This window comes from Cyprinodon tularosa, unplaced genomic scaffold, assembly GCF_016077235.1.
Source record: "Cyprinodon tularosa strain WSP-4 unplaced genomic scaffold, ASM1607723v1 ctg691, whole genome shotgun sequence".
NCBI classification, from domain to species: domain Eukaryota; kingdom Metazoa; phylum Chordata; class Actinopteri; order Cyprinodontiformes; family Cyprinodontidae; genus Cyprinodon; species Cyprinodon tularosa.
In genome coordinates this window covers 663,290-690,729 of record NW_024039442.1, presented here as the reverse complement: position 1 = coordinate 690,729, position 27,440 = coordinate 663,290, and the positions used below count along the sequence as shown (strand labels likewise).

The 27,440-nt window shown below is 36.5% G+C and overlaps 2 protein-coding genes across 4 annotated transcripts; one reads left to right on the top strand and one right to left on the bottom strand.

The window, feature by feature from the left end:
- Positions 1 to 335: 335 nt before the first annotated feature.
- On the bottom strand, positions 336 to 5,801 carry LOC119771856. Of its 3 annotated transcripts, none has more exons than XM_038268040.1 (8): positions 5,698 to 5,801; positions 5,449 to 5,532; positions 5,247 to 5,350; positions 4,004 to 4,085; positions 3,124 to 3,163; positions 2,885 to 3,018; positions 2,575 to 2,716; positions 336 to 569 (listed from the first exon to the last, which is right to left on the bottom strand). In XM_038268040.1, exons 1-8 carry the CDS (start codon positions 5,763 to 5,765, stop codon positions 351 to 353), a joined length of 873 nt encoding a protein of 290 aa, XP_038123968.1. In that variant the 5' UTR covers positions 5,766 to 5,801; the 3' UTR covers positions 336 to 350. The 3 variants fall into 3 exon arrangements, with proteins under 3 accessions (XP_038123968.1, XP_038123967.1, XP_038123970.1); XM_038268039.1 differs by having other exon boundaries at positions 5,638 to 5,790; XM_038268042.1 differs by lacking the exon at positions 5,698 to 5,801 and adding an exon at positions 5,628 to 5,686.
- Positions 5,802 to 11,974: 6,173 nt separating this feature from the next.
- Positions 11,975 to 27,431, top strand: ercc3 (excision repair cross-complementation group 3). The gene is made up of 15 exons (XM_038268070.1): positions 11,975 to 12,133; positions 14,508 to 14,707; positions 14,824 to 15,060; positions 15,141 to 15,190; positions 15,271 to 15,406; positions 15,613 to 15,783; positions 15,990 to 16,194; positions 16,307 to 16,621; positions 16,713 to 16,897; positions 18,613 to 18,815; positions 18,906 to 19,002; positions 20,181 to 20,298; positions 20,403 to 20,521; positions 24,820 to 24,969; positions 26,900 to 27,431. Exons 1-15 carry the CDS (start codon positions 12,106 to 12,108, stop codon positions 27,035 to 27,037), a joined length of 2,352 nt encoding a protein of 783 aa, XP_038123998.1. The 5' UTR covers positions 11,975 to 12,105; the 3' UTR covers positions 27,038 to 27,431.
- The last annotated feature ends 9 nt before the right edge of the window (positions 27,432 to 27,440 follow it).

The following is a 27,440-nucleotide window of genomic DNA, read 5'->3' as shown; positions in this document are numbered from 1 at the left end:
TCAAACAGCTTTGGTGTTTGAAAATTTGGCGTTTTTTTCTGGCAATGGTTCATATTAATACATTGATGACTTGGAAAGCTACTTTTTAGGCAGATCATCCTTTGCCCCTGGAGTCAGAATTGGAAATTGTGCAAACTTAGGTTTTCCAGCATTTAACACCAAATTAGCATTGTGGAATAGTCTCCAGAGATATAAGTGTGAGAAATGTTTAGTCTTTCTTATTCACTTTTTTTTTTGTTCTATCTCATAAAATCTCTTTAAAAACTCTCAAGCCTTTCAAAAAAACATAGATTAAAGAATGAATGAGAATTCTTTAGGAAGATGTTATATGTTCACATGACTCATCAATGTTAGCCAAAGCTCTTGAAAACAAACCTGGCCTTAATGAGGGCGTCTCGCTCTTGCTGAAGTTCCTTTTCAGGGATGTTTTCAAGGGTCTTCATCAAAGCGAGGATAGGCTCTATAACACTTATGAGCTTTTCCCGAGTTGGTGTAGAGATTGGTTGTTCTTTGAAGAAGCAGGAGTAAATTTCTGTCACCCTCCTATCCACAGTCGTAAAGATGGGATCCTGTAGAGAAGAACAGAATTATATGAGTTATTTTGGATCTAAAAAGGTTTGACAATTGAAAACAAAGCTGTGAAAAATATGTACTCTGTTACACATTTCCATTTTTTTTTGGCACACATAATGTTTCATTTGATCAAACATATGCCATTATTAGATGACAATGACCCAAGTAAATATATAAAAGCTTTTAAGCTAACATGCCTAAAAAAACAGATCCTATGTGAAACAATAACTGACCATCACACTACCATTTCCATGTTTTAGTTTTGCCATGATGTTCACAACGATTGCAGTTTTTTTTTTGAAGATCAGAACTCTAAAAAAAAAACCTGTTGATTTTGATTTCAGCCAGTACTGATTTTGTTTTATTTGTTTATTTATTATGAATTTACATAAGTGCCATTCGTACATGACTGTGCCATCAGTGCAATGCCCATACTGTAATGATCTCTGCACTGATGCTGGGCTGATCACTCCTTCCATACACCTGCTCAGCTCCGCCCGTCCCTCAATCAGCTTTCACCAGCTTCACCTGGTTCCATCACTATATAATCACCATAACACCAGACGTCAGGGCCAGATTATCTTGTGCTAACCCGGTAAGATTAATCCAGCGTCATCTAAATTACTTGTTTGCCCGTCTGTTAACTGCCCCGTTCTGTTTCTGATATTGACCATAATTGATCCTGTTCTGACTCTGTCAGCCTGTCTGGATATCCTTTCTGTTCTGCTCCTGGACCTCTCGATTTCCAAATCTGTCTGCCTTCCTTTGGATCATAAACCCAGGAAATCTCCTCATAAACTGTCTGCCTATCAGTCTGCAGCCTGCTGGCTCCTCTCAGACTCAAGCCCTGCTCACAAAGCACGCTGCTGAATAAACTATGCTCTAACGTCACTGAACTGTCTTGGTTGTATTTTGTTCCAGCCTCTGTTCTTCACACATACATGTGAGCAAATACATCTTGCAATTCATTTGTCCAAGATTTTAAAGATCCCATTTCCTTACAGAACAGACATGATTCAAACAGATCATGTCAAACATGAACAAACAGAGCTATCTTATCTATTGTATTATTATATTATATTAATATTAAATCTGTTTTTCTTCACCTTCTATAAGATTTGCATATTTAATAAACAAGTTACTCAAACTGTTCTTGATTCTTGATTTCTTAATGATTATCGACAATGTCCGGTTTTATAATACAAACTTGTTTTAACTACACACGACATAGCACTACTAAATGTAAAAGAACATTTTAAAGCACCGAGAGACCTCAGTGGAGGTAGATATTGGTGGAGAAGGTCAGATGAACGCCAACCAGCCAGAATGAAGGACATGCCCCTAATTAAAATAGCTGCTTGTTTTACGTTGGATGTAACAGAATCACCCATCCAGAAAGTTACCCTTTTTCCTCGTGGTTCCATGAATCATCGAATGTAATTTTTACCCTGTCTCTTCTGTATTATTGAATCATTAAAAGTAAACATTGATGGAGGCCAGTGAGGCCTGGTGGACAATCGATCTTAACTTTGTTTTTTTTAACGATCTCCAGAAGGAGTCATTGAACCGATTTTGGGATACTTTCTGTTCATTGGCTGCTCCCAGAGATTAATCACTGTTTGACACATCCCTGTGGTCTGCTCGACTTCAAAGAGTTTTAAAAATGGCTTCTTCAACCTTGTTCGGATGAATAGATTCCATTAATTCTATTTTTCATCTGTTCTTGAATTTGTTGTACCAGGGCATATTTTGTTGTTTTTTGACAGCTCCCACAGTAATCAATCCTTCATGTGGCTTGTGATGTTGGCAAAAGATGCTACGATTTATTCACAGTGAACTCATGATTTTGCAGAGATGTCTGATTACGTTTTTTTGTTGTTGTTGAAAACTACCATTTATAGTTTTCCAGGTTCCCTTGTCTGAAAGTTTGGTGAATAATCTAAAACATTTAAATGAGTTAAAAGCAGAAGGAAAATATCATTTGTGCCAGTGCTTTTTTACCTGTGTTTCTGTCTTCTGTGTCTCTTTGAGTTGAACTCTTCTTCTGAACTTATTAGCCCTCCTGTCTTCCATTTCCAACATGGGCTTTATGTCGCTTTCTTGGATTGATAGATTCTCTTCCAGATGGCTAACTTTCTCTTTCCTTAAAACAATCATGTAACAGTAATGTTAGCCATTTGTCTGTAATTTGCCTTTATTTTACATGTCACCATACGTCTTTGTGTCGCCTGCATCTGTTATAACAATACTGCTTTACAATTAAGACTGATCTGTCTAAAACCTCATTTCAGATTTTAAGGCAGCTTCTCACATTTCTTTCACGTCCTGTTTGATGTCCTTCAGCTTTTGAACTCTTGCTTCGATATGCTGATGCAGAATCAGAATCCGTTGTCTTTGCACTTTGTACAGATCAACAACCTCAAGGGGGTCTGATAAGTAGATCTTCTGCAAATTGGAAAGGGGGAAAAGCACAAAATTTTGGCTCTGAGCACTGAACAAAATGAGAAATTATGCTTTTAGATTAGATTAAGGCTCTGAATAAAGTCTAACCTCACTGCTGCAGTAGCTGATATGAAATAAATCAGTGGACCTAAGAATGCAACAGAGATCAAATGAATGAAGAACAAACCAGTAAAAATGACAGAACTGACAATCAAGTTTAACCTTAACTATGAAACTTAACATTCAGAATAGTTCCCACTTGGTCAGTTTTCAGCCTCAAGGTAAACCTCACTTAGTTTTCAAAATGATAAAAACTCCAACCATAATGTCTTTAAATTTGAAACTTATTTTAATGCAGTATCACAGAAAGTGCTAGAGTGAACAAAATATATTCTAATGCAATGTGACAGATGAACCACTGCTAATCTCCAAAAGGCTTTTGCTCACTGCTTGTAAGCTGAACAGAAAAAGGCTGTTGCACAATTGCCTCAATCTAAGCCAAGTAACTTGATTTTTGTTGGTGTATTGTTCTGCTTATGAAACACAGAATTATTTTTTCTGTTAAAAAAATTGTAGACTGGCTTGGATCACCTGCCATGCAAGTTGCAATCACTTTGATGCTAAACTTCACACATATTGCAACATAAATTCCAGATCCTCAATTTAAACTTTATTCATTGCAATTATAAATATAATTGTGATGATTTAAGTTTTCTTGAAAAAGTTTGAAATGTTCTATGTTCTTAAAGGACTAATGAATCAAATAGGAGCACTTTGCAGTCAGTGTCTTTAAATAAATTTGATGTAAAGTCATCAGAAAGGGCTTTAGGCTCTAATGGTTTTTCTGAGCTAGTATAAAAATAGGAAATGACTCATCTTCCTGCAAAGAAATCAGAATTTGATTCACAACAATGACAAATAGGAGATAATGTTCATCAACTCGTCTTGATTTAGTTAAAAACATTTAGAAGTGTCAGTGTTTTCTTACAGTTTCTCACTCAGTAGGATGGGAAAGGCACACTCCAAAGGCAGCGTTCCATCTGGACCGGACTTTAAAGCTGTCCCAACACCTGCATTAGCATCCAATGTATTACTGCTTAAGGACATTTTGTGCTATGAACCTAAATTTCAATCCTATGATACTATGATTTGTGATTCCAGCTTAGATTTGTGAAAGGGCATTTATGAAAAATCATATTTAATATTTATTCATAAAGGAAAAGTATGATTCTTTGGAATCAATTTAAACTTCATTTTTTTTATTCAACTTAACAAAAACAAATGAATTGCTTAATGTTGGCATTTAATGATGGTCTGCCAGTTATAACATATTCCTATTTTCTGGCACTATCCTTTCTGTTTTTTACTCTTTTCAGTGTGTCTCCAAACAAAACTTGTTTGGAGTTTGTATTCTATATAGAAAAATCTTTTTCAAATCAAAACATTTGACCTTTGAAAACCAGTTCGGGTATACCCCAAGAAAATGTTTTCTTTGTGAAATTTCTATCTTAAGCCTTTGTACTTATAAACAGGAGATTTTTCAATTTAAAGCTTTAAAAAAGAAATTAATTATTTCAGTGCAGATTTAAGAATGTTATTTGTTGTTTTTTTTTAACTTGACAATGCAAAATGAGAAAAAGCTGTTTGATATTTAACAGCAAGGCCAATCAATGGTCCTTCCTATAAACTAATGACAGGAGCAGTCACTGCCCCACAGGGATGAAAAAAAGGGGAGCTCTGAATATTTTAGGCTGCCTAAACTAGTTTAAGGTCAATTACCCAACAGAAAAATGAATGAAGCACTACATCTAAACACCCCACCCCCAAAACAATCACTGAAGATAGACCAGATTTTTGATGCGGCTTTTGCTAATAAATGTACACACATATTTATGATTTGATTATGTTTCATATGAACCTATTCATCAACATAATTTATCCATCAAATGGGTTAAGCAGTTGTTTTTTGATTGCATTGAAGATTCCTAGATACTTTAGAGAGAAACTCTTTCTTACAAAACATAAAAAAGTTCCCAAAAGAGCATAAATTCTTTATTAGTCCTCCTATATTGTTGTACATGATTAATTAATAAATGAGTTTTTGGTTAGTGCGCTAACTTTAAACTATCAAAGAAGGACATTATTTTTTTGGGGGGGGATACATAAAATATTTGTAAGATTTCAAGGGATTAGATTAATTCTTAATTTAAAAAAGACCAATGATGACTTACATTTGCTGTCTGCAACTTCTTCAGGTGCGGTTGGTGCTAGCTTGAACAACTGATCGGCATAACTCATATGTCTTCTCAGTTCATCCTCACTCTCTTTGAATTCACTTCAAAGAAGAGACAGCGGCATTAGAGTCACATAGGAAAGCATGCACCTGCAGAATAAGCAGTGCATAATAAAATCTAAAATAGAAAAATAGTTTACTTGTTATTCATTGCACTTGCTTCTCTTAGCAACTTATCTAAAGCATCACTGCTCTCTTGTTTGGACTTGGCAGCATTTCCAATTCTGTTGATGAAAAACAGCAATCAGATTCACAGCTAATCTTAAAACATGATGTTAAGTTTGTCATCAGATATCAAAACAAATTTTTTGATATCTGCCTTCAAATACCTTATTTCTTGGAACTGAGTTGGCTTCTCTTTTATAAGCCAATTGTCATAGCCAAGTTGCTGAGCAGACACTTTAATTTCCAGCAGAGTGATGTCATCCACAAGGTTGGTCGTTTTATTCTCTAACATTGCTACTACTGCCTGGAGACATAGGAATGACAGCTTAGATGCAACTGCATGTAAATTCTGACAAGGCGGAAAAGGCAAAGATGTGCAGAATTGACATAGATTTGGAAACAAACACTTTCAAACCAATTTTACAGTAATTTTCACTCCTTAAGTTTGTTCCACCTTTTATATAATAAATGCATTCAGAAAACATAAGACAATTAAAACAGCTTAGTACAAGATTATAATTGATCAGACCAATGTAAAAAGATCAAGGTTTGGGACATATGCTTTGATGCATGTAAAAATATTGTGATTCTAAAATAATTTCATCAAGTTGCTGCTGCATGAAGGTCTTCTGAATAACTGCATAAAATAGCTTCTATAAGCCTAGATTTTTCCCTGAGTAAATCTGAAGTTATATAATTATATAGCTAAACAAAGTATATATTCCTTTATGCATGATTCAATGGCATGGGTATAAAGGTTTCAGTGTCAATTAAAATCTCTTTTTGTAACTGCAGTTCTTTTTATGAAATACAATAAAGGCAATAATTTTTTATTTTATTTTTTTACTTAAGCCTCTTTGAAAGTTACAGTCAGTTGAGGTTGCATTTTTGCATCATACTTTCACCGGAATACAAACTTATACATTTTTCACATGCAATTCCAGCATTGTTTGTCCAATATTGGATTTATTTTCTGGTCTTTACATACAAGAGTGTTAAAATTACCTTTATCTTTTCTTTTCTTTCTCTGCAATAGTTCATTTGGACCTTCTGGGCACCTTTTAAAAAGAGGAGAGAGGTGAATTAGTGCCTTTGCTTAAAGAACAGCTTAATTTGCAGGTTAACTCTGTCTCCACTCATTATGTGGCAATGTATTTTGGGAGAATACATTGGAACTGAGACCTGTCTTGTTACTCTTCCCTCTCAGATAGTTCTCCATTTCTGGATCTCCTAGAAAGTGTGATGTTGTAGAAATGTTTCTTCGATACTTCCTATATAAAGTCGGCATACAGAGATCTGTTACTTCAAGAGAAACCTTCAAGAACATTTACATAATTGTCTAGCAATCATTTAATGTCCCTAAAAACACTAAAAGTCTGGTCTAAAGGGAATCAACATAAGTGATGATAAAAGGCTTATGTAAAAAATATGAAAAAAAGAACAGAAAGCGAATGTGCCATTGAGTGAGTTATGCGTGATCTACACAGATCCCTATTTGAACAGGGACAAGATATGTGCTCCTGGCAGTTATGAGGTGAGGGGATGGCATAAAATACAGAGGAAGAAGTTTATTATATATTAAAAAAACAATATTGCTAAGAATAAGATTGAAATAACATACATTTAAATGAAATATCAAATATAACTCCTAAAAAGTGATTGACATTGATCTGCAGTTACTGTCAGATTTTCAGAGAAATTAGGCTCTACACAGGTGTAGTTAACTCCTCCGACTCCGTTACAACCCCAAAAGACCTAAAATAAAGCCAACTAAGGTAGGAGCATAATAATTTAACACAACATAACCATGGTTTGTTTGTTTTTCAAAGTAAGTAAGAAGTATTACCTACCTCCTTATATCGCGTCTTTACAGAAAGAAATGCAAAGGTAGTGTGAGTTTTGGAAGGTAAACAAGTATCACTATGGTAACTGCAGTTGAAATTCAAATTTTTCTACATGCATTTTATTTTTTGAAAACAATCACATACATTTGAAATATTTCCATGGTCACTGAGAGTCGAGCGAGCGGAGAAACAGCCGAGCGCACAGCTGGTGTTGAGCGCGGAGAGAGAGGTCGAGCGCGAGCAGAGACGGATTCGAGCACGCGCAGAGACGAAACTGAGCGCAAGAACACTGAGCTAGTGTTCAGGCTAGTAGTAAAGTATAACAAAATACAGCACTGTGGTTAGACTATAAAGTAAAACAGCATCAAGGAACAATATCCAAAAATGTTTGTCTGTTTAAGCTAAAGGTTCAATTAGGCTGAAGGTCCTCTCCAGTTCATTACTAGCTTCATGCGTGGAGTGGGAAATATTGTCCAACAATTAATATATTGGCTTAATTAAAGAATTAGAAATTACTAACAATGTAGAGCAATTTGTTTTTTTTTTTTAATGAGCTCAGCATAAACTATATATTAAAAACGTAGCAGTCTGCACATACAGTATTACTGGGCTGCGAATCTTAATAAAACTTTTCATTCCAAGGTTATTGTTGATAAATGAAAAAGAGCCAACATGGATGTTCTATGTAAGACACAGATACAGTTTTTAAAAAAACGTAGCGCATCAGTTTGTTTTGAACCTGCTGGTGATGGTAATTTATTATATCTTAAAAAGTAAAGCAGCACAAATGTTGGCTTTAACGGCACAAATCAGCACAAACGAAGCACCAAAAAATGAGACCACTTTGGATCAAATCGGAGCTTGATGGGGGGATGGTGATGTCATCAGCCAAAAATTAAAATGATTATATCTTAAAAACTAAAATAGCACAAATGACCGTTTTAACTGCACAAATCAGAACAAACGAAGCACTAAAAAGGGAGACCACTTTGGTTCAAATTGGAGTTTAATGGGGGGATGGTGACCTCTGGATGACCTAAAAAATCATCTTTAATATCTCTTAAACAAAAGTAGCATAAACGATATTTTTTTCTGCACAAATCTGCACTAACGTTGCACTAACCATTCAGTCTATTTGCAGAGTTTTTTTTGACGTGGGTGGGGTGTCAGCTTCACGCAGCTATTACTACATGCTTCCACATGTGTGCTGAGGTACCAGTGTGAATTTCATGTGTGTGGGACAATTCTTAGGTTAAAAACATTGAGGATGCATTTTGTGGCAGGTCCTTGCCAAAAACTGCATCCCCTGCTATCTCAGAGGAGTTGACACTTGTACGTCTGGATTCTTGTATATTCATCAGTAATTAAGTACAAGGATCAGCAAATGCAAATTCTGCCCTGTAAAACAATGACAGTGCAATTGTCGCTTCATATGATCTGAAGCCCCATTTGGAGCTTTTAAACAGGATTTTGAAAAACTTTGATAAATTGCCGCTGTAATATTATAGATTTTTTAGAATAAAAAGCTAGCAATGTCCATAAACAAACAAAAAAAAAAAAAAAAATACAATACAGTTCAGTAAAATACAGTTCTGTTTTATGCCTCATTCTTGTAAGTTTAAAATGTTCCAATGCTGCTGAATGCACCATAGCTTTCTGACGCGCAGCGAACGCATCTCACTGGTCTGTGAACGCTGTGCTGTGTAGATGCGCGTTTGATTTTCCACTAAAGAGAAAGCTTTGCAAACTCAAAACTCACGTCGGCTAACACGGTTTGGTGTTGTGTGTAAATAACAAGAGACCACAACAAATAAATCAGCCGTACCATGGTCAAAATCTTTGGATTTAATGTTGTTCAAAAAATCCGTACTTTTGTAAATCAATCTGCCAAATAACCACAACTTTTTTCCCACGAGAGGTATTTTTAAACGTTTTTATATCATTAATATAAGAACATAAGCTCCATTGAACATAATTTAATCCGTTTTCCTCGTCGATATACAGTTCAACAGAGCAAGGCGCGCTCCCACGACTGGGGATGCATATTTCGGCAGGCATGCACTTTTGGACATAACACCTGTTCTGACGTGTCATTTCGGCCGCATTCGAATTCAGCGGCTGGCCACGTTTGTCGGCCGATTGATAGTGGCGCGCTGCGGGCTCCTCAGTTTAGAAGATAACTTCGCATGCGGCCGACAAATGCTGTCCCTGGATTCTAAGGTAGCCCCTAACCACATAAACTAAGCGGTAAAACCAGAACAAAAAACAAAGTTAAAGCAAACACAAGAAAAAATAAATGAATAAATTGTGTTTTTTGTAATTTATAATTATGCGATATCACATGCGATCTTTAGATTTTGGTTTATTGTTGCAATACATTTTTCACAAACTGTTTAGAGATTTGTATCCTTTAAGAATATATATTAAAGAAAACAACAAAAATGTTTTGATAATGGTCAGTTTTTTTTTTCCTTTAATGGACATCCCTTGCGATCTGATGGATGTACAGTAGAGGGCGGCAAAGCGCCTGTGTGTGGGTGAAGAAACTTTCTATTTTATCTTTGTTGAAATTTTAAACAGATCATGAAATACACCAAAATGAAATGCAGAAGAAAATGACACAACAAGCAAAATAAATAAATAAGATATAAGTATACCATAGCACAAAAATGCCTGTGGTTTCTAGCAACATTAATAATAATAAAGGACAATATGTAACATTTATGGGGCTAAAGTTGTAGTTGACATGCCAAAAGAATTTTCTTATTGTTTATATTGTAATTACAAAGTAAAAGAAAATCAAGACCACCTAACTTGGAGAACACATAATGAATAAGTATATTCAATGAAAAGGTTGGATATTTTATTACAAATTTTATCCAATTTATTTTAAAAGTATATTTTATTGCGAAATTAACAAAGTTGACCCGTCCTTTAGAGTTTTAATCCATCAAATAAGTGTTCTTCAGAAAATTAGTATTAACCTAAAAATAAATAGTGTATTAAATGACATTTAAAAGAGCTCTATCAATAGTTTTGCTTATCTGAGGGTCTACATCTAGTGATAAGGTAATCTTGATATTCCTTTATTCTTTGAGAGCAGAATGACATAGGTTTAGATTTTTTTCCTTGGTTTTTCTTTTAATTATGGGCTTGAAATTATCCTGGGCAAGTCTTTCACTAAATATTAATCTTTCTCCATTGTCAGTTGTATTGGTCATAATAGTTGTAACAATAAAGAAAATACTGTATAACTTGAAGTACCTTATTGATGACTTCCAAATCCTAGGTTTTACATACAACCTGTTACCCTTTGGTGAAATCTAAATGAGTGAGGCAATTACTTTTTGAGCAAAACACCTGGCTGTCACAGTGCACTTGAAATAGTTCATCTCACATATAACTTCTTATAAATTAATGGGTTTTAAGGAACTGACTTCTTCTGAATAAAATACTCAGAATAATCATAGGAAGAACTTGGCTCTATCATTCTGTGAATACCATATGTAGTTTCAAATTAATATGTGTATATACTATATAAAACATATCAATTTGATATAAAAACAGAATGCTTAAAACAGAAACATATTATTTTCATTGTGGTATTTCTATCATCTGATCATTAGATGTATATAAGATATTTCGTTATTATCGTGTTTTTATACATAAAGCAAACATTATTTCTCAAACTGTATTGGTTAGGAATGAATAAAGAGCATTTGCTTCCAAAAAACATGATTGCGGCTATCTACCAAAATCACAATTTATTTAGACAAAGCTGTGTTGACAGCAAGTGTCTTCAAATAGCCTATTCTGTAATATATTTACAAAGGCATAATACATAGTTAGACTAACACAAGACTGTTTTATAACCAAAGTAAACTCCAAAAGGGCGCGTTTTGCATTTCAATGCTATGTGCTTTGAGCCCTTAAACTAATATTTGCTGTGCATGCTTTGCACATGTAAAGTGTCTTACGTGGGGTACACAGCAGAGATGATGGGGATAACTATAGGATTATATAAAGGAAATAAGACCTGACAGAGTAGTTTGTTTTGTTAATTCTTTAACAGCCTGCTATAATGTTAAGAATAAGAAAGAGAGGATTTATTGTTGGAAATTTTACAAAATTTATTCAAACTTAACAATCCCAAAATAATTGTGAATGTTTGCTGGGCTCATGTATTTTGAAATGGAAATCAGGGAGCAGACAAAATAGGTAAAAAAAAAAAAAAAAACTATTAGGATAATTAATATTATAAATATCCCTTGTGGAAAAGGGGAAGCTGAGATAATAATGCCAATAGTGTGAAATAAACGAAGAGGGGAGAGTATTATGTCTAGATTTAGATTTGATCACACTGGGTTTGTCAAGGTATAAGTGTTTAGAATGTGAAAGAATTAAAAGTGGAGACCATATTTAATTGTATGTAGGGAATTGGATGGAGAAAGGATGCAATTCACATAAGAGAAGAAGCAAAGGTTTAACAAGAGAGAGTATGAAAGAAACGCAACAAAAGCGATTTTACACTTTTTTAGGAATATAAGGAATATGATGTAGGATTTAGTAGAAATCCCACTGGAGATTATTCTTGTTACGTACTACGGCACGGTAGGTGGCGCTACACACCTATAAACAAGGGTTGTAATCTGCCATTAATCAAGAAGAAGAAGGAAAAAAAAAAATAAGCACAGCATAAAATGGATGCGGTATTGAACAGAGTTTAATATCTCTACTTTAATATGTCATTTAGTTATTTTTCTGCATTGCCCATTTAAACCTTTTAAGATGGGCAGAAGAGATAAAGCAGATAAAGGTATGTTGATGATAATTTGTCATACTTTAGCTAGCTAGCTAAACTGTTAGCTGAAATATAACGTGGGCAATTTGTTTTATTGAACATGCAGGGTTTAATTATTTTACTAAAATAATTTGTTTCGGGTTATTACCTCTAATACTAAAAGGTGAAATGTAAACCTAACGTTCTCGGGAGATCAAATTATATTAAACTGTAATCCCAAGCTTTAAGAAGCACCTTTTATCTATCCACCTAAAAATACGTCTGTAACTAGGTAATGTATCAGCCTTTATGGAAGAAAGGCAAAAAAGTAAATCCTTAAATGGTCAAATTTAAAATTTCCCTTCAGCAACGTTGGGGACTCTGCTGTCACGTGGAAATGGATGAATATGTACTGATCAGATGTTGAACTCTTTGTTTACCTGCATGGAAAATGCTGTGTTGTGGTAAAGCTTTTCCTCTGGATTAAAAGGAGAAGCTAATGTGGAGATGAATGAAAGCAAATACAAGGAAATCCTGGATGAAAATCCTGGAAGACTGGCCTTCATCTCACAGTGAAGCCTAAAATGTTTAAGAATAGAATAGAAAATCCCTTTTTTGTCCCACAATGGGGAAATTCTGGTGTTTACAGAAGATTATAGAAAAAAATAATCACACAAATGTGGACCTTAGAAAAATGTATAAGAATAACATAATTGTGAAGAGTTAAAATATAAATGATAACATACTGCACTGTAAAGTGTTTTAACAGTATAAAACTTTGCACCTGGAGAATAAATAACCAATATACAGCTTTGGACATTTTTACTGTAATACATATGTGAAAATAGCAGCAACATCAGAGATGTAAAAAATGACAGCAGCATGGTATTTAACTGACTAAGATAGAAACTGTGCAAAATCAACATGAATGTAACAACTTATTGAGAATGTTGGGAACAGTGGTGGTTATAAAGTCTTACAGCTGCTGGGAGGAAGAATCTGCAGCAGTCTGTCACTGAAGGAGCTCTCAGGTTCAGCAACAGCTTCATGCAAGGGGTGGGAAACATTATCCAACAGAGATATTAATTTAGTTAGGATCATTTTGTTTCCCAACTCTTGCACTGAGTCCAGAGGACATCAAATCACAGAGCTGGCCTGATCAGCTTATCCAGCCGCTTTCTCTCTGCTACAGATTAGCCACAGCTTCATCAGACGGCTCCATAGAAGATAGCTGATGCTGTAACAGAGTCAGAGAAGGTCTTTAGAAGTGCCCCCTGCACTCCAAAAAAACCTCGGTCTCCTCAGCAGGAAGATCCAAGCATATTCATTTGTTGGAAGGGTCTAGTCAAGGTCCAGACTTTGGTAAAGTTTCCTGTAGTACCCTCTTTCTGTACAGATCATTATAATTTCTCTGGTCCATTCCTCTTCTCTAGAAAATATTGTAATATATATTATCATATGAAAGGCAACCAGAGACGTTTGTTATGTTTTTGAAAAGAAAGAAAGAAAGAAAGAGAGAGAGAAAGAAAGAAAGAGAGGAAAAAAACAGAGGTCTGTCAAGTCACTTAATGGAGCAACAAAGTCACCAAGTTGGCAACAGTGTTAGACTAGCATCGAGTTTTACTGAGAGCAGCTCACAGAATAGTTGCTCTGTCTGAACACCTCAAATCAATAAGAACACTTAATCCACATTGAAGTACATCCACGGCTCCCATAGTAAGTGCGGTCTGAATAGTGCTGACAGTAATGCAGGGATTATTTCCCATAAAGGAGAGCCTCAGCTGTTCACTTACTCTTATTTGTTCTTTTCCTGAAGGCTGCAGTCCCAATTTGACGAGCCTCATTCATGTCTGTATCTGTGTCCTGTCTTATTAAATGATGTCCGTAAGGCTGAAGACGGTCTAAATTCAGCACAGCAGTCAGGATCTCATTTTCTAACCCTGATAGTTTTCTTGCTGTTGACGCCATTAAAGGTGAAGTGATAGGAGCTAGAAATAGGAGCTAGGAGCCACAATTTGAGGTATTCGGATCAATCCCAGGTTTCACAGCCACAAGCAAGCAATGTTTTTTTTTTTTTTTATCAAGTACATTTTATGATAATTAAATTAGTTGTAATTAAACGCTGAATATGATTCAGATAAGTGTGAGGATATTACTCGGCAAAAGCACTCACTTTACAGAAAAGGGGAAAATAAAGTCTTTCTGATTCCAGACTTCTGAATTGAATGAAATTTGTGACAGAATTTGTGATGGAGAGCAGGTTGCGATTTGAAAGGGCCATGTCAACAATCAAAAATCTTTTTTTTTTTTTTTTTTTTTTTTTAAAGCTATGATAAGTTCTATTTTTAAGACCTTTTTTTCTAGCAAGTTATGTTTTTTTTTTTTTTTTTACTGATCTGTCGGCGTGTAGAAAAGAAATCCAAGAAACGTTATTATGAGGAGGAAGACGATGAGGATGAGGTGACGGCCAGTGAGCCCCAGGAGGCCATACCGGCTGCTGCAGGAAAACAGGTGGATGAGTCCGGAACGAAGCTCGACGAGTATGGAGCCAAAGACTACCGTGTTCAGATGCAGCTCAAGAAAGACCATTCTTCACGCCCCCTCTGGGTGGTAAGAAGTTTGAAGTTTATTTTTTTATTGTTTAAAAAAAAAAAAAAAAAAGACTCTAGCACCTTTCTGGGTTTGAAAACACATTTGTAATACTGTCTTCTATATATCTCCTCCAGGCTCCAGATGGGCACATCTTTCTAGAAGCGTTCTCTCCTGTGTATAAGTATGCTCAGGATTTCCTAGTGGCCATTGCAGAGCCTGTCTGCAGGCCTAACCACGTCCATGAATACAAGCTGACGGCGTACTCGCTCTACGCAGCCGTCAGTGTGGGCCTGCAGACATCGGATATCGTTGAGTACCTGCAGAAACTAAGCAAGACATCTGTACCTGATGGCATTGTACAGTTTATTAAAGTATGACAAAGGCATCATTTTCAAAGGAACTTTAGCTTAATTATTTAAGTTATTCATTCTAATCAACTTTTCTCTCCTAGCTTTGCACTGTGAGCTATGGGAAAGTCAAGCTTGTGCTCAAGCACAACAGGTAAAATCGGCTTTTAAAAAATGATGCTGTCTTTCTGATGCCTCATAAATGATCACTGACTCTTCCTCCTCTCCTCTCAGGTACTTTGTAGAAAGCGCGTTCCCTGATGTCATTCAGAATCTCCTGCAGGACAACGTGATTCGTGAATGTCGCCTGCGAAGTGCCGACGGATCGGACCCTGAGCTCATTACTGAAGTCATCCACAGCAAGTCTGCGGTATGCAACCCAAGATTAAACACTCTTGCATAAATTTGTCAGATAACTCGATCCTCAGCAGTTAAGTGATTAATCTTAACCTTTAAAAAATTAGGTCTCATACCATAAAGAAAAAATCAAGTTAATTTATTTTGCAAATAATTTGCTACTATTGTCATTGTAGCCTTTGAATTTTCAGCTCAGCTCCTCTTTTATTTTCCTGACAGATTTCTAAGGCTGTCCAGGACAAAGGTGGTGCCTCCACCTCACAGCAGCCAGGCGATGGACAAGCTTTAACCCAACAGGTCCCAGAGGACATCTTCAGCTACTATGAACAGATGGACAAGGAGGAAGAGGAGGAGGAAGAGACTCAGACTGTGTCTTTTGAAATTCGACAGGTATGTTTATTTTCAACAAGTTCTGAATGATTTTGCCAAAAAAATAGGCTAAATTATTTCGACTCATTTTTGTTTTGATTCTCCTTTGCACTAGCCATAGGTGTTTCATAGTTTTTTATGATTTTATTATGTGAGGAAGTGTTTATGTTACCTGAATGCACGTTGCATATAGAGCTCTGACATCATCTTTACCTGATCCTTCGTAGGAAATGATAGAGGAGCTGCAGAAGCGTTGCATTCAGCTTGAGTACCCTCTCCTAGCCGAGTATGACTTTCGAAACGACACCGTTAACCCTGACATCAACATTGACCTCAAGCCCACTGCGGTGCTGCGGCCCTACCAGGAAAAAAGTCTGCGCAAGATGTTTGGAAATGGCCGTGCAAGATCGGGTGTCATAGTGCTGCCTTGCGGTAAGAGTCAGAAGAGGACTAAACATCAAGTGTCCATTTTCTCCAAACATGTTAATGCCTTTTAGTGTAATGTTGCTTATATCTACGGTCTGATCTTCATTTTCTTGTGTAGGAGCTGGCAAGTCTCTGGTGGGTGTGACTGCTGCATGCACAGTGCGTAAACGCTGCCTTGTCCTGGGAAACTCCTCGGTGTCCGTGGAGCAGTGGAAAGCGCAGTTCAAAATGTGGTCCACCATCGACGACTCTCAGATCTGCCGCTTCACCTCCGATGCCAAGGACAAGCCTATTGGCTGCTCAGTGGCAATCAGTACCTACTCCATGCTGGGTCACACCACCAAGCGATCCTGGGAGGCTGAGAAGGTCATGGAGTGGATGCGCACACAGGAGTGGGGACTTATGATCCTGGATGAGGTTCATACCATCCCAGGTAGGCTCCCTGCATCGCTTCAGGAAGTAATCAGGCTGCATGTAAACAAAGGTCGGAGATAAAGTTTGAAACCTTTTACATCTTTCTCCAGCAAAAATGTTTCGACGGGTCTTAACTATTGTCCAAGCCCACTGCAAACTAGGGCTCACCGCCACACTGGTCAGGGAAGACGACAAGATTGTGGATCTTAACTTCCTAATTGGTCCTAAGCTGTATGAAGCTAACTGGATGGAGCTACAGAACAATGGTTACATTGCAAAAGTCCAGTGTGCAGAGGTAAGCTTTATTTAGTCTTCAGAAGAGATTTCAAGAATGAGATTCATCATTGGGAACGTATGGTATATTAAACACATATAATATTATATATTACCTTTAAAGTTAAATATGATTCTTTAAAAAAAGTTGCTGTTTTTGTTAAATACAGTAAATGAGGCTGATGAGGGAAAGGTTTTACTGCTGCGTCATGTAGAGCCAGTCAGTGCAGATAGATTAATATCCCTAAAGATGCTGGAAGTGAGATTTAACATGAAGGAAAAGGAAAAGAGAAATAACTGGATGCTTGGATTATACTAGGCTAAATCAAGCTAACAATAATCCAAGCAAGAAACATGCAGCCGTAGTGTGTTAACCTAAAGCAGGTAACCTGTTTACCAACTCTAGAAGAAGGACCAAGACTTTTTTCCATCTTTGAAATAAAGAACAAAGTTGAAATAAAGATTCAAAGAACAACCTGATTCCTTAATTGTCATATTCTCTAATTGATTTAAGATTAATAGAATGTTACTGCATGTTTTTAATGTACAGAAACAGAGCATGTCTTAAAACATTGCTAATACTAGAAGCTAACCGATTACTTAGTTTGGATAGTTTTAAACACTTTATATGATTTTTATTTCACACAAATCTGTACGAAGACTCTAGCTGTGGATGGCTTTGTCATCAACGAATAACCTTAAATAAGAATTTTTAGTTCTATTAGGAATGAATACATCAATTTAGAGTTAAGTTCATTCGATTTTAATAATCAGATTTGAGCAAAAACAGAACAAAACCATGAGTTTTTCATCATAATTTCCTTGCTGCTCTCTTTTTATTTATTGTTTTATTCATGTTAATTTTACCAAAAATATTCCCTCCAGGTAAGTTTCTTTGCTGTAAGTGAAATAAAATGTTTCAGTCAGCTGACTAGCATTGTGTAGCAACAGGTGAATGAATGAAAATAGTTGCAGCCTTCTCATTTAACTCGGTCTAAATAGACTCTTCTGCATTTTTTTTATTGAAATACTGGAGAAATATGAAGGAAAAATTTTAAAACCATAACTGTTTTGAATAGTTATACCAATTACTCCACTTTTTTTTAATGAGGATTGGTGGAGTGTTGGCGGAAAAGGATGAAGGAGCAATTTGAACTCAAAAGCCTTTAATAAAGGTTAAAGCTGTAATATAAACGTCTCTTATCCATATTAAACAGTAAGGTCTATTACTGGTGTCATCTGGTTTTTCAGAGTCTGAGAACAATTTAAAAATCTGTTGGCACCAAATCTTTGCTATTCTACAGTAGGATGGTGCAGATGGCTCTGTTATCACACCACAAAACTAAAGCAATGTACTAGGGCTGAAACAATTAATCGGACTAATTGTGATTAATCTATCTATGTATTATTCTATTCTAATCTAATTTAGTAGCCGATTAATCGTTAACCAGAGTATAGAGACTCTGAAACATGCCTTGAGCTGACAGAGTGACCCACTTATAGCAGGAATTATACCAAAATTTCAAAATAAGATAAAGATATTTTGAATTTAAGATGTTAAACAAAATGATGTCCTTTAATATTCTTTACCCAGAACTCCTCAAGGGGAGAGGTTCAGTTTAACTTGGTTAAATTCTGTCAAAAATCTCTCTTGTAATCGAACAAATAATCAACAGATTAATAAAATAAAATAATTGTTAAGTGCAGCCCTACAATATACTTGTGTCTGTGTTTTAGGTCTGGTGCCCCATGTCTCCAGAGTTTTACAGAGAGTATGTGGCCATTAAGACGAAGAAGCGCATTCTGTTCTACACCATGAACCCCAATAAGTTTCGGGCCTGCCAGTTCCTCATCCGTTTCCACGAGCGACGCAATGACAAGATTATCGTCTTTGCCGACAATGTCTTTGCTTTGAAGGAATATGCCATCCGTCTCAACAAGTAGGTTTCCAAATTCAAATCTATTTTTATTGGTTGTATTCTGGTGCTACCTATTAATCTGGTCTTAATTAATTGTTATTTTCTCTCAAGGCCTTTCATCTATGGACCCACCTCTCAGGGAGAACGAATGCAGATTTTGCAAAATTTTAAGCACAATCCAAAGATAAACACCATTTTCATCTCCAAGGTAAAACATTCATTTCATTAATGCTACCATAGACTGAAGTTAGCTGCTAAATGTAACCAATTTCTTTCTCAGGATTGGTGAACTTTTCGGTTTACATAATAAAAGACAATAAATACAAAGAAATAACAGTAATAATAGTTAACAACAGCATTGTGACAATCAAGCACCTATCATTATGAATCTGTAACTTTCTTCTTCATGGCTGATGTATCTCTTAATAATGTGATCTGGTGCTGCTATGCTTACACAATAGTCAATCTGCCTTTATCCTGTCCTCATTTATGGCTCTAAATCAGAGTAAACCAGTTAACCAACTGCGTCAGAGCAGCGATGTTCTTTTCCACCGTCTATAATTTTTGATAAACACCTTTTCACCTGCCACCTCTAACACCCTAACAAGCCTAACCATACCCTAATTGGCACCTCTTCTAATGAATCTTTTAACCAGATTTAGATATATTTTTAGCCCTTAAATCTTTTGTTGGGATGCTCCTCATTGGATATTCTCAGGGAAATATGCCTCTGAAAGACTATCATTAATTAATTCACTTTACGCCTAATGGTACAGGAGTTTAAGTTATTGGAAAGTCTGGCAGGATCGGAGCACTGTGGATGAGGTTACAGGTCCTGCAAATACTTAATAGCTACAGCAGCTGCTGAAAGAACAACTATAGAAAAGGAATTAAATAGCAGCCAACCCATGTGCTTCTGCTATCACCTGAAGCTTATGGTTTCCAAGTGACCTCTATCTTCTAAATCAATATTTTTAAAAAGTTCTGGTCCAATTTGTTCACATATTTCTTTAACTGAGCTCTATGAAGAGTCTTGTCTGTTTTTTTTTCTGTTATCAGACCTCTCCATGGAAATATATGAAGATAGTTTAATTAGTCATAATTTCTTATTTGGGGCTATTATTTTTTTAGGCTTTAAGACATTTATAATCAACATCAGCTCAGAAGCACCTAATTGGAAATGTACAAGCTTCTTTCCTCCTAAAATTGTTTAGGTAATTACAGTCTGAAACACTATAAAATAAATACGTATTTCTGTGCATTTCTGAGTACTGAAAAGGTGTTTAAATGTCTTAAAATTTTGATCTCTATTAACTGTTTGTTAAAGCTCCATATGAGTTGAAATTGTTTGATTTGAATGCGGCATAACTCTGATTATCTGAACAGGTTGGAGACACTTCCTTCGACTTGCCAGAAGCCAATGTTCTGATCCAGATCTCCTCCCATGGTGGATCGCGTAGACAGGAGGCACAGAGACTTGGTAGAGTCTTAAGAGCCAAGAAAGGTTAGTCTATCTGCCACTTAGTGTTCAACATTTCCCAACTGTTGCATCCACCACTATGAAGGAACAAAAACAGTTGAGATCAACATCCTTGTCTCCCTGTTTAGGAATGGTGGCTCAGGAGTACAACGCCTACTTTTATTCCCTGGTGTCCCAGGACACCCAGGAGATGGCTTATTCCACTAAGAGGCAGAGGTTCCTTGTTGACCAGGGATACAGTTTTAAGGTATGTTCACTGCTGAAGCTTTTCAGCATTTTGCCACCATTTCTCATGTCAGCTTGAAGATAAATGAAGAAAAGGCTGGGTTGGATTGGTGGCCTAATGGTTAGGGCAGGGGTCAGCAACCCAAACTGCTCAAAGAGCCATATTGGACCAAATAACAAACAAAAAAATTTGTCTGGAGCCGCAAAAATGTAAAAGTCTTATATATGTGTCATATTGCAACATGGGTTCTAAGTGTATTAACCCACTATAGAAAAGGACTATGTGGGCTTATATATATAATAAGCATTCATGGTTAAATGTTTATCCTGGCGCAAATGTCGCATAGTAGCATGAGGTGAGCGAGGAGCTGTGAACGCTGTCATTGCGTGGAATCCACTGCTGCTTCCGCATTGATAATGAAATCAAATGATTCGCTCCATCCTTTTAATCCTATTTTCTCATCAGCTATCTTCCTTTTTTCCCTTTGGATTCCATGGTCCGAGACACACCCGCCGCTTTGTTTGCCTGGCACCACGCCGCACTGGTTGCAAGTTATAATGATGGCCATGATGTAAATTGTATACATTTATTTCTTATATAAATGTTTACAGCATTGAAAAACATAATACATTTTTTTTGACCTCCTGCACACCATATTAGAACAAAAAAAAAATATATATATATATATATATATTTTTATACATTTAAAAAAAACTCCAGGGAGCCGCAAGGGGGACAATAAAGAGCCGCATGCGGCTCTGGAGCCACGGGTTGCCGACCCCTGGGTTAGGGCATAGAGCTTTAAATCCTGAGGTTCTGAGTTCGAGCCCCACTCCCACTCTGGGTCCCTCTGCCCCATCATGGCAGTCCACTTCTCCCCAAGGGGATTGGTTAAATGCAGAGGTAAATTTCTCAAATTTGAGATAAAAAAGTTCAATTATTTTCATTATTTTATTGAATTAATGTGAGGGAATTAATAAGTAATAAAGACAAGATGATGCCTGTTATTTTGCCAGACCTGGGTCTTTGTTTTTTAAACATTATTCTTTATTCCTAGTGTAAACTACTCATAAAACAAATATACTCTACGCTTCGACACTGTAGCACAGTTAAAGCCCTCTCTAAACAACAACGTTTTTAATCTAGATTTAAAGCAACTGAGTTGCTGTTTGGTTATGGTTCTTGATTGTTCCGAATAGATTTTAGACTGCAGAGCTTTACGATTTGGGTGGGTGATACACTCAGAAGTCTATAATGTATTTTGTTGCAAAGCAATGTTCCCTCTAAGCTGCTGACTGCTTGCGCTTTCACGGCGCACAACAAAATCTATGCAGCGCATTACATAAAATCCAACAAACTGTAAATACATAAGGCCATTAACATTTTTCTGTATCATTTTAAATCAGTGTATCATTTCTTTTTCAACTTAAAACCAACGCTGAAAATTCGAGAAACAACTGTTTTAATACCCTGATTTTTTATTTTTTTTTTAAGATTATACTAAATAAAATTTATATTTAAAAAAAACTAAGTAAGAGGGAATATATGTATTTAACTCTTACTTATAGCATATTGTCTTTATGGCCATAAATACCTCAGTCTGCTGGTTGCTGGATGTGGAAGCAGGTCTTGTGCGAAAGACCTAAAGAACAAAGAAAAACGGCAAGATAGTCCTATAGTTATCAAGCATTTCATGGGTTTTTAAAGTTTTAAGCTTACCTGTTTGCAAACAGCGCAATGTGCTTCTTCCCGTCAATGAAATTGTTCGTAGGGATAGATATTCCACCAATAACAACGCCCCTCCGTGCTGCGTCACGCCGACATATGACCAATAGGATGCGACTCTTCCGATTCACGAGATGGGAGATTAATGCGAGATTAGGGGAATTCAACATGGCGGCCCGGTGAAGCCCGTATCGGCAAATTTTTAAAATTTGAGCCAAAAAAAACAAACTGTAAAGGTGTGTACAATGTACAGCGTTATGCATTGCTAACTAAAAGCCTGTTTATGGATATTAATCATTGATTGCTTACACTATTATATGATTGATGTTAGTAGAGAGGCATAATAAAACTGTATCACAAGCTACGGCTCACATTGATTTTTCATAACATGTTTTAAGGTGAACAAAAACGTACCGGTATGTCTAATTTTTTCAGAGCATGACCCTCACCTTGGCTAAACTAGGACTCTTATACCCCTTTCCCCTTGGCCAAAAAACCTGTTTAAACCAGGAAACATTCTGCTTTTACTGGCAGTAGGAACAGCTCACTGACGCGTGTCTACCCGGGTCAAACAACTTGGCACGTGACCAGCATTAAAATTGCTTCTGCTCTGATCAGCATGCTGTGGCAAGACCAGACCGTGGTTGAACCACTAAATTATGTGATGCCATTGAACACAACATACGGACTTCAGCACACGGCACAACAAGCCGAAACAAATCTGTTTACATTCGATAAACATGGCGGTGGTGAGAGAGATTCAGACAGATAATAAAGCATACTTACTACGCTCTAGCTCCTGTCCTGTCCTGCTCCTGTTGCTCTCCATTATTTACTTCGCTAATTTTCAGCGCACTGTCGACATCATTAACGCTCACCCAGCGTGATGCCGTCATCAGACACGCAGTGGTTGGGGACAGTGACCACGGAGCTTGACAGCAGGGGGTCAGACTCAGCCTTTCTGTCAAAAGAGCCTGAAAAAGCAGCCAAAAGTTGATTTTTAGCCGATTTACCCAGTTTTGAAAAACCTGGGTTTTTGTGTGGAAAAGCGGCTTTACATGTAGCATACTACTCATCTCATGACAAACAGGTTGTTTTTTTATTTTAAGAGGGTTAAAGCACTTACATTAAAGTAAACTAATGGAAATTGCTGCTGTAATCTTTTTAATAAACAATGTAACTTTCTATGATCCCAGGTTTATACAAAGTATAGTATTGGTGTGTGGCCTCCATATAGAGGCCCTCACTATACTCTGGGAGATTGGGTGTATGCTCAGACACATGAAAAATTAGAAGGAACATTGGTACTGTGGTGTTCTGTAACATGTAGACATAAGGAAGTATTTTAAAGTTTATTTTCTGTGGTACGAGGATAGATAGTAACACATTTAGAAATGCAGGTGATTGGCTCTTCTCTCTAAGTCGTAGTGAGGGTGTAAGCAGCAGCATTCTGGATGAACTGCAGCTGTCTGATCGAGTTTTTAGGCTGGCTTGAGAGGACGCTGTTGCAGTAATCAAATCTACTGTAGATTAACACATGAACCTGTTTTTCAAGGTCCAGTCGAGACTTTAGTCCTTTAATCCTGGAGTTTTTTTTGGTGTGATAGGATAGAAGAACTCTCCTGCTTGTTTGTCAAGCCAGAAAGGTCAGTTCTCATGCAGCTGGTCTTCTCAACATGTTTAGCAGTCATATTCATGTCCTTAAAGCTAACAGCAACGAGGGCTTTCATATAAAGAGACCATGCAATACACACAGAACCCCCCCAAAAATGTTAACGTTTTAAATAAAAGAGGTAACAAAGTCAGAAAGCATCTATGATATGTTTGAGCTTCATGGAAAAATTATGGTCACAGCTCTTTGCCACAGCCTCATTGCTATATATTAAAGAGTGATAACCAGTCTATACTCAAAGGTCAAAGTAGGTTTAATAGTTAATAAGATGTTAATTGGATTTGATCACATAGATGTGATTATGTCAGTCACATTATGTACCTGGTCAGAAAGTTTAAAAAAAGAGCTTGCAGTGATGTCTGAATGGGTTTTCCTTCATGGGTTCACTCAAGTTATTCAGATTGAGACACACCAATTGGATTATGGTCATTTACAAATCACATGAAGTATCCCTTTAGACTGGTGGCTTAAAGTTGGATGGAGTCAACCTTACAAGCCCTCTGCTTTGTGGTGTGATCTTTCTAAAACCATTTGGAAGACTTAAGAGATTCAGCACAGACACTACCATATTTGGCAGGATCAAATGATTTAAATTCTGGACAGATTGTATTTTATATCGCAGATCTGTTTCATAATGAATTTATTTAAAAAGTCAGAAGGTAATTCTGTTTCCAGAACATGGTTTTTATAACTTCCCTTTTCAATCCAGTTTAAATCTAAAATTTATTGAGTTTTAGGATGCTGGTGTTCAGATATATGGATAGAAATCTCTATCTTTAAACGACTATGAATAGTTTTTAAAAGCGGAAAGTTTTAGATCTCATTATATGAATCAACATGTGTATGGATTTAGAGTGAAATTCATCTATGCTTGCATGTAACTTTGTTTCATGTTTGTTAATGTTTCTTTTTTCTTTGAAAGGTTATCACAAAGCTTGCAGGTATGGAGGAAGAGAATCTGATGTTCTCCACCAGAGAAGAACAGCAGCAGCTGCTTCAGAAGGTGTTGGCTGCTTCAGACCTGGATGCTGAGGAGGAAGTTGTGGCAGGCGAAGTGGGAGTCCGACCACAGGTGAGGGCTTTAACTAAATGACGGGTGACATTTTTCTCAATGGGATGCAAGATTAGTGATGATGTCATCGACTGAAATGGTTCGAAATGGTTTGAGCGTGTCATATAAACCCATTGTGGATATGTAGACCTTAAAACAAGTCTATATATATATATATATATATATATATATATATATATATATATATATATAATATATTTATTTATTAAGGCTGTATTATATGGTATTATCATTTGTAGTCTAAATTTGCATTAAAAATAAATCAGTTAAATAAATAAGACTGTTTTTTGCTACACTGGTTCAAAGTTTGAAATAACTATTTTAGTTACAGAAATTGATTGATTCTCCATATTTATTCTCAACCATATTTGTTTTTCAGATTTTTTTTCCTTTTTTTTAAGTAATATGAAAATGAAGGAAATATTGAAACTGGAAAAGTCGGTCAACATGACTAACATATGATTAATGTAAAAAAAATAATTATTATTTTACTTCAAAATCTCAGAACCGTCAAAATTACTGACTTGGAAGTTCTAGTTATAAAAACATTTGTCTCTACTACACTGTGCGATATTTTTTATTTTTTTGTATTTATTTATTTATTTTTCAGTCGTTGTACGCAGCAGCTGCTCACACTGTGCGACTAATCGCAGGGTTTAGTCGCACAGCTCATGATTTATGTTCGGCCCGCCGTTCTTATGCGATCTACCTGCTCACACTGTACGACTAAAAACCACGTCGGACTCAGCTCCGCAGTGAGATGGAGCTGCTCTGACTCGTCTATCCAGAAACCAAAAAAATAGAAGGGGAATATTAAGCTCACTATAGAGAACCGCACTATCTTGGCAATTTGTGCAATTTTGTGCTGAAAGTCCTGAAAAGAAAAGGCAATGACATATTTGAAAAAAGACATGCCTGAACAAACATAGCTACTACGGTCTATCAATGTTACAGACAGAATTACATTTCACTCATTGCATCCCTGCCATGCTGCTGTGTTTACATCTGAGAGGAAGTAGAAAAAGAAGAATCCTTCTTTGCGCATGCGCCCTGAGCGATTTGCCCATGACGGTCGGGGAAAAAAAATCAAACATGTTTGATATTCTCCCGACATCACGATTCCTGGTCGGCAGATGGTCATGAGAGGCTGATCGCCGCTCGTAACCCCCTGTACACTACACGACTCACGACGCACGATCAGGCTGAAAGTCGGCCCGATTGAAAAATTCTCGCACGACTGGAAAATCGCACAGTGTACGCCGGGCTTTAGAGATGTCTGTTTGATGCAGGAAAATGAAGAAGAATGGATATCTAGTACTTATCTGAATGGCTTTTCAGTTGGATATTCGGAAAATGTGGATGGATTTGTTATTGGGAAATTTTTGTTAGCATTTTTCCGCTGGAAATTAAATTTCATTGGAAAGAATCAGATAGAGCAGCATGACAGTGTGGTATGCTTCAGGACGGTATTAATAGCTATAATTTAATATTTTTTTAACTAATCCATTCAAGACTGCACACCTCCACTGATTATATGTTTTTAATATTGTGTATTGTTATTTGTGTATTGTTATTTATGTTTGTTGTACACAGTCCATGGGTGTTCTGAAAGGCACTTTAAATATTAGCTATTGTTATGATAGAGTGAAAATTAAAAAGGAAAAAGAAAATTAATAAATGTTGGGGGGAAAAATGAAAGCCCTTTCACATTGGACAAGATTTGAGGTGCTGTTTGGTGTGATTTAAACTATCTAAAATCAAATGGCATATCACTGCTAAAAACAAAGGTTTAGATATCCATAAAACTGAATTTTGCCCACCATAACTTCAAGTGTTTTTATATACCGGTAAAGAAGTCTAGACCTTAGCGTAATTTTAAAAATGATGCTTAAAGCATTTCCATCTTAACACTTTCTTTCTGTTCCCTCAGTTCTCCAGGCGAGCTGGCACCATGAGCTCCATGTCAGGCGCAGATGACACAGTCTATATGGAATATCAAAGCCGGGGAAACAAAGCCTCTGCAGCAGGCAAGAGCGTTCACCCACTATTCAAACGCTTCAGAAAGTAGATCCAGTGAAACCTGACACCTGAAGACCTGCTCTGTTGTCATGGGACACGAAAAAGCAACAATGGATTTGTTGGTTCAGAGAACCCATCTGGTCAGGCGAACATGAGAGACTTGAGTTTCAAGGCTTTTGAAGAAAAGAGATTTCTGAATCTATGAGGAGACCAGGGTGGCCAATTAAATATGTTGTAACTGTTTTCGTCACTTGACTGAAAAGCATTTTTTTTTTATGTTTTTTGTACATTTTGCTTCAAAGCTCAAACTGCTTGTTCATATCTCTGTACTGGAGAATAAAAAACTTCCACTTTATAGGTTCAAATTAATTGTAGGTTGTCCATAAAAGCCCTTAATAAATGTCTCATCCAATTATTAAATTGTTATTTTTTTTCTCTCTGCATTTGACTGT

Coding starts and splice junctions, on each gene's coding strand:
- LOC119771856 (XM_038268039.1), bottom strand. CDS start 5,765: ATGTTAGAGAATAAAACGACCAACCTTGTGGATGACATCACTCTGCTG. Junction 5,351..5,448: donor GCAAGTGCAATGAATAACAA/GTAAACTATTTT, acceptor TCTTCTTTGAAG/TGAATTCAAAGAGAGTGAGG. Junction 3,164..4,003: donor ATCCTACTGAGTGAGAAACT/GTAAGAAAACAC, acceptor TTGCATTCTTAG/GTCCACTGATTTATTTCATA.
- ercc3 (XM_038268070.1), top strand. CDS start 12,106: ATGGGCAGAAGAGATAAAGCAGATAAAG. Junction 15,061..15,140: donor GCATTGTACAGTTTATTAAA/GTATGACAAAGG, acceptor TTTCTCTCCTAG/CTTTGCACTGTGAGCTATGG. Junction 24,970..26,899: donor AAGTGGGAGTCCGACCACAG/GTGAGGGCTTTA, acceptor CTGTTCCCTCAG/TTCTCCAGGCGAGCTGGCAC.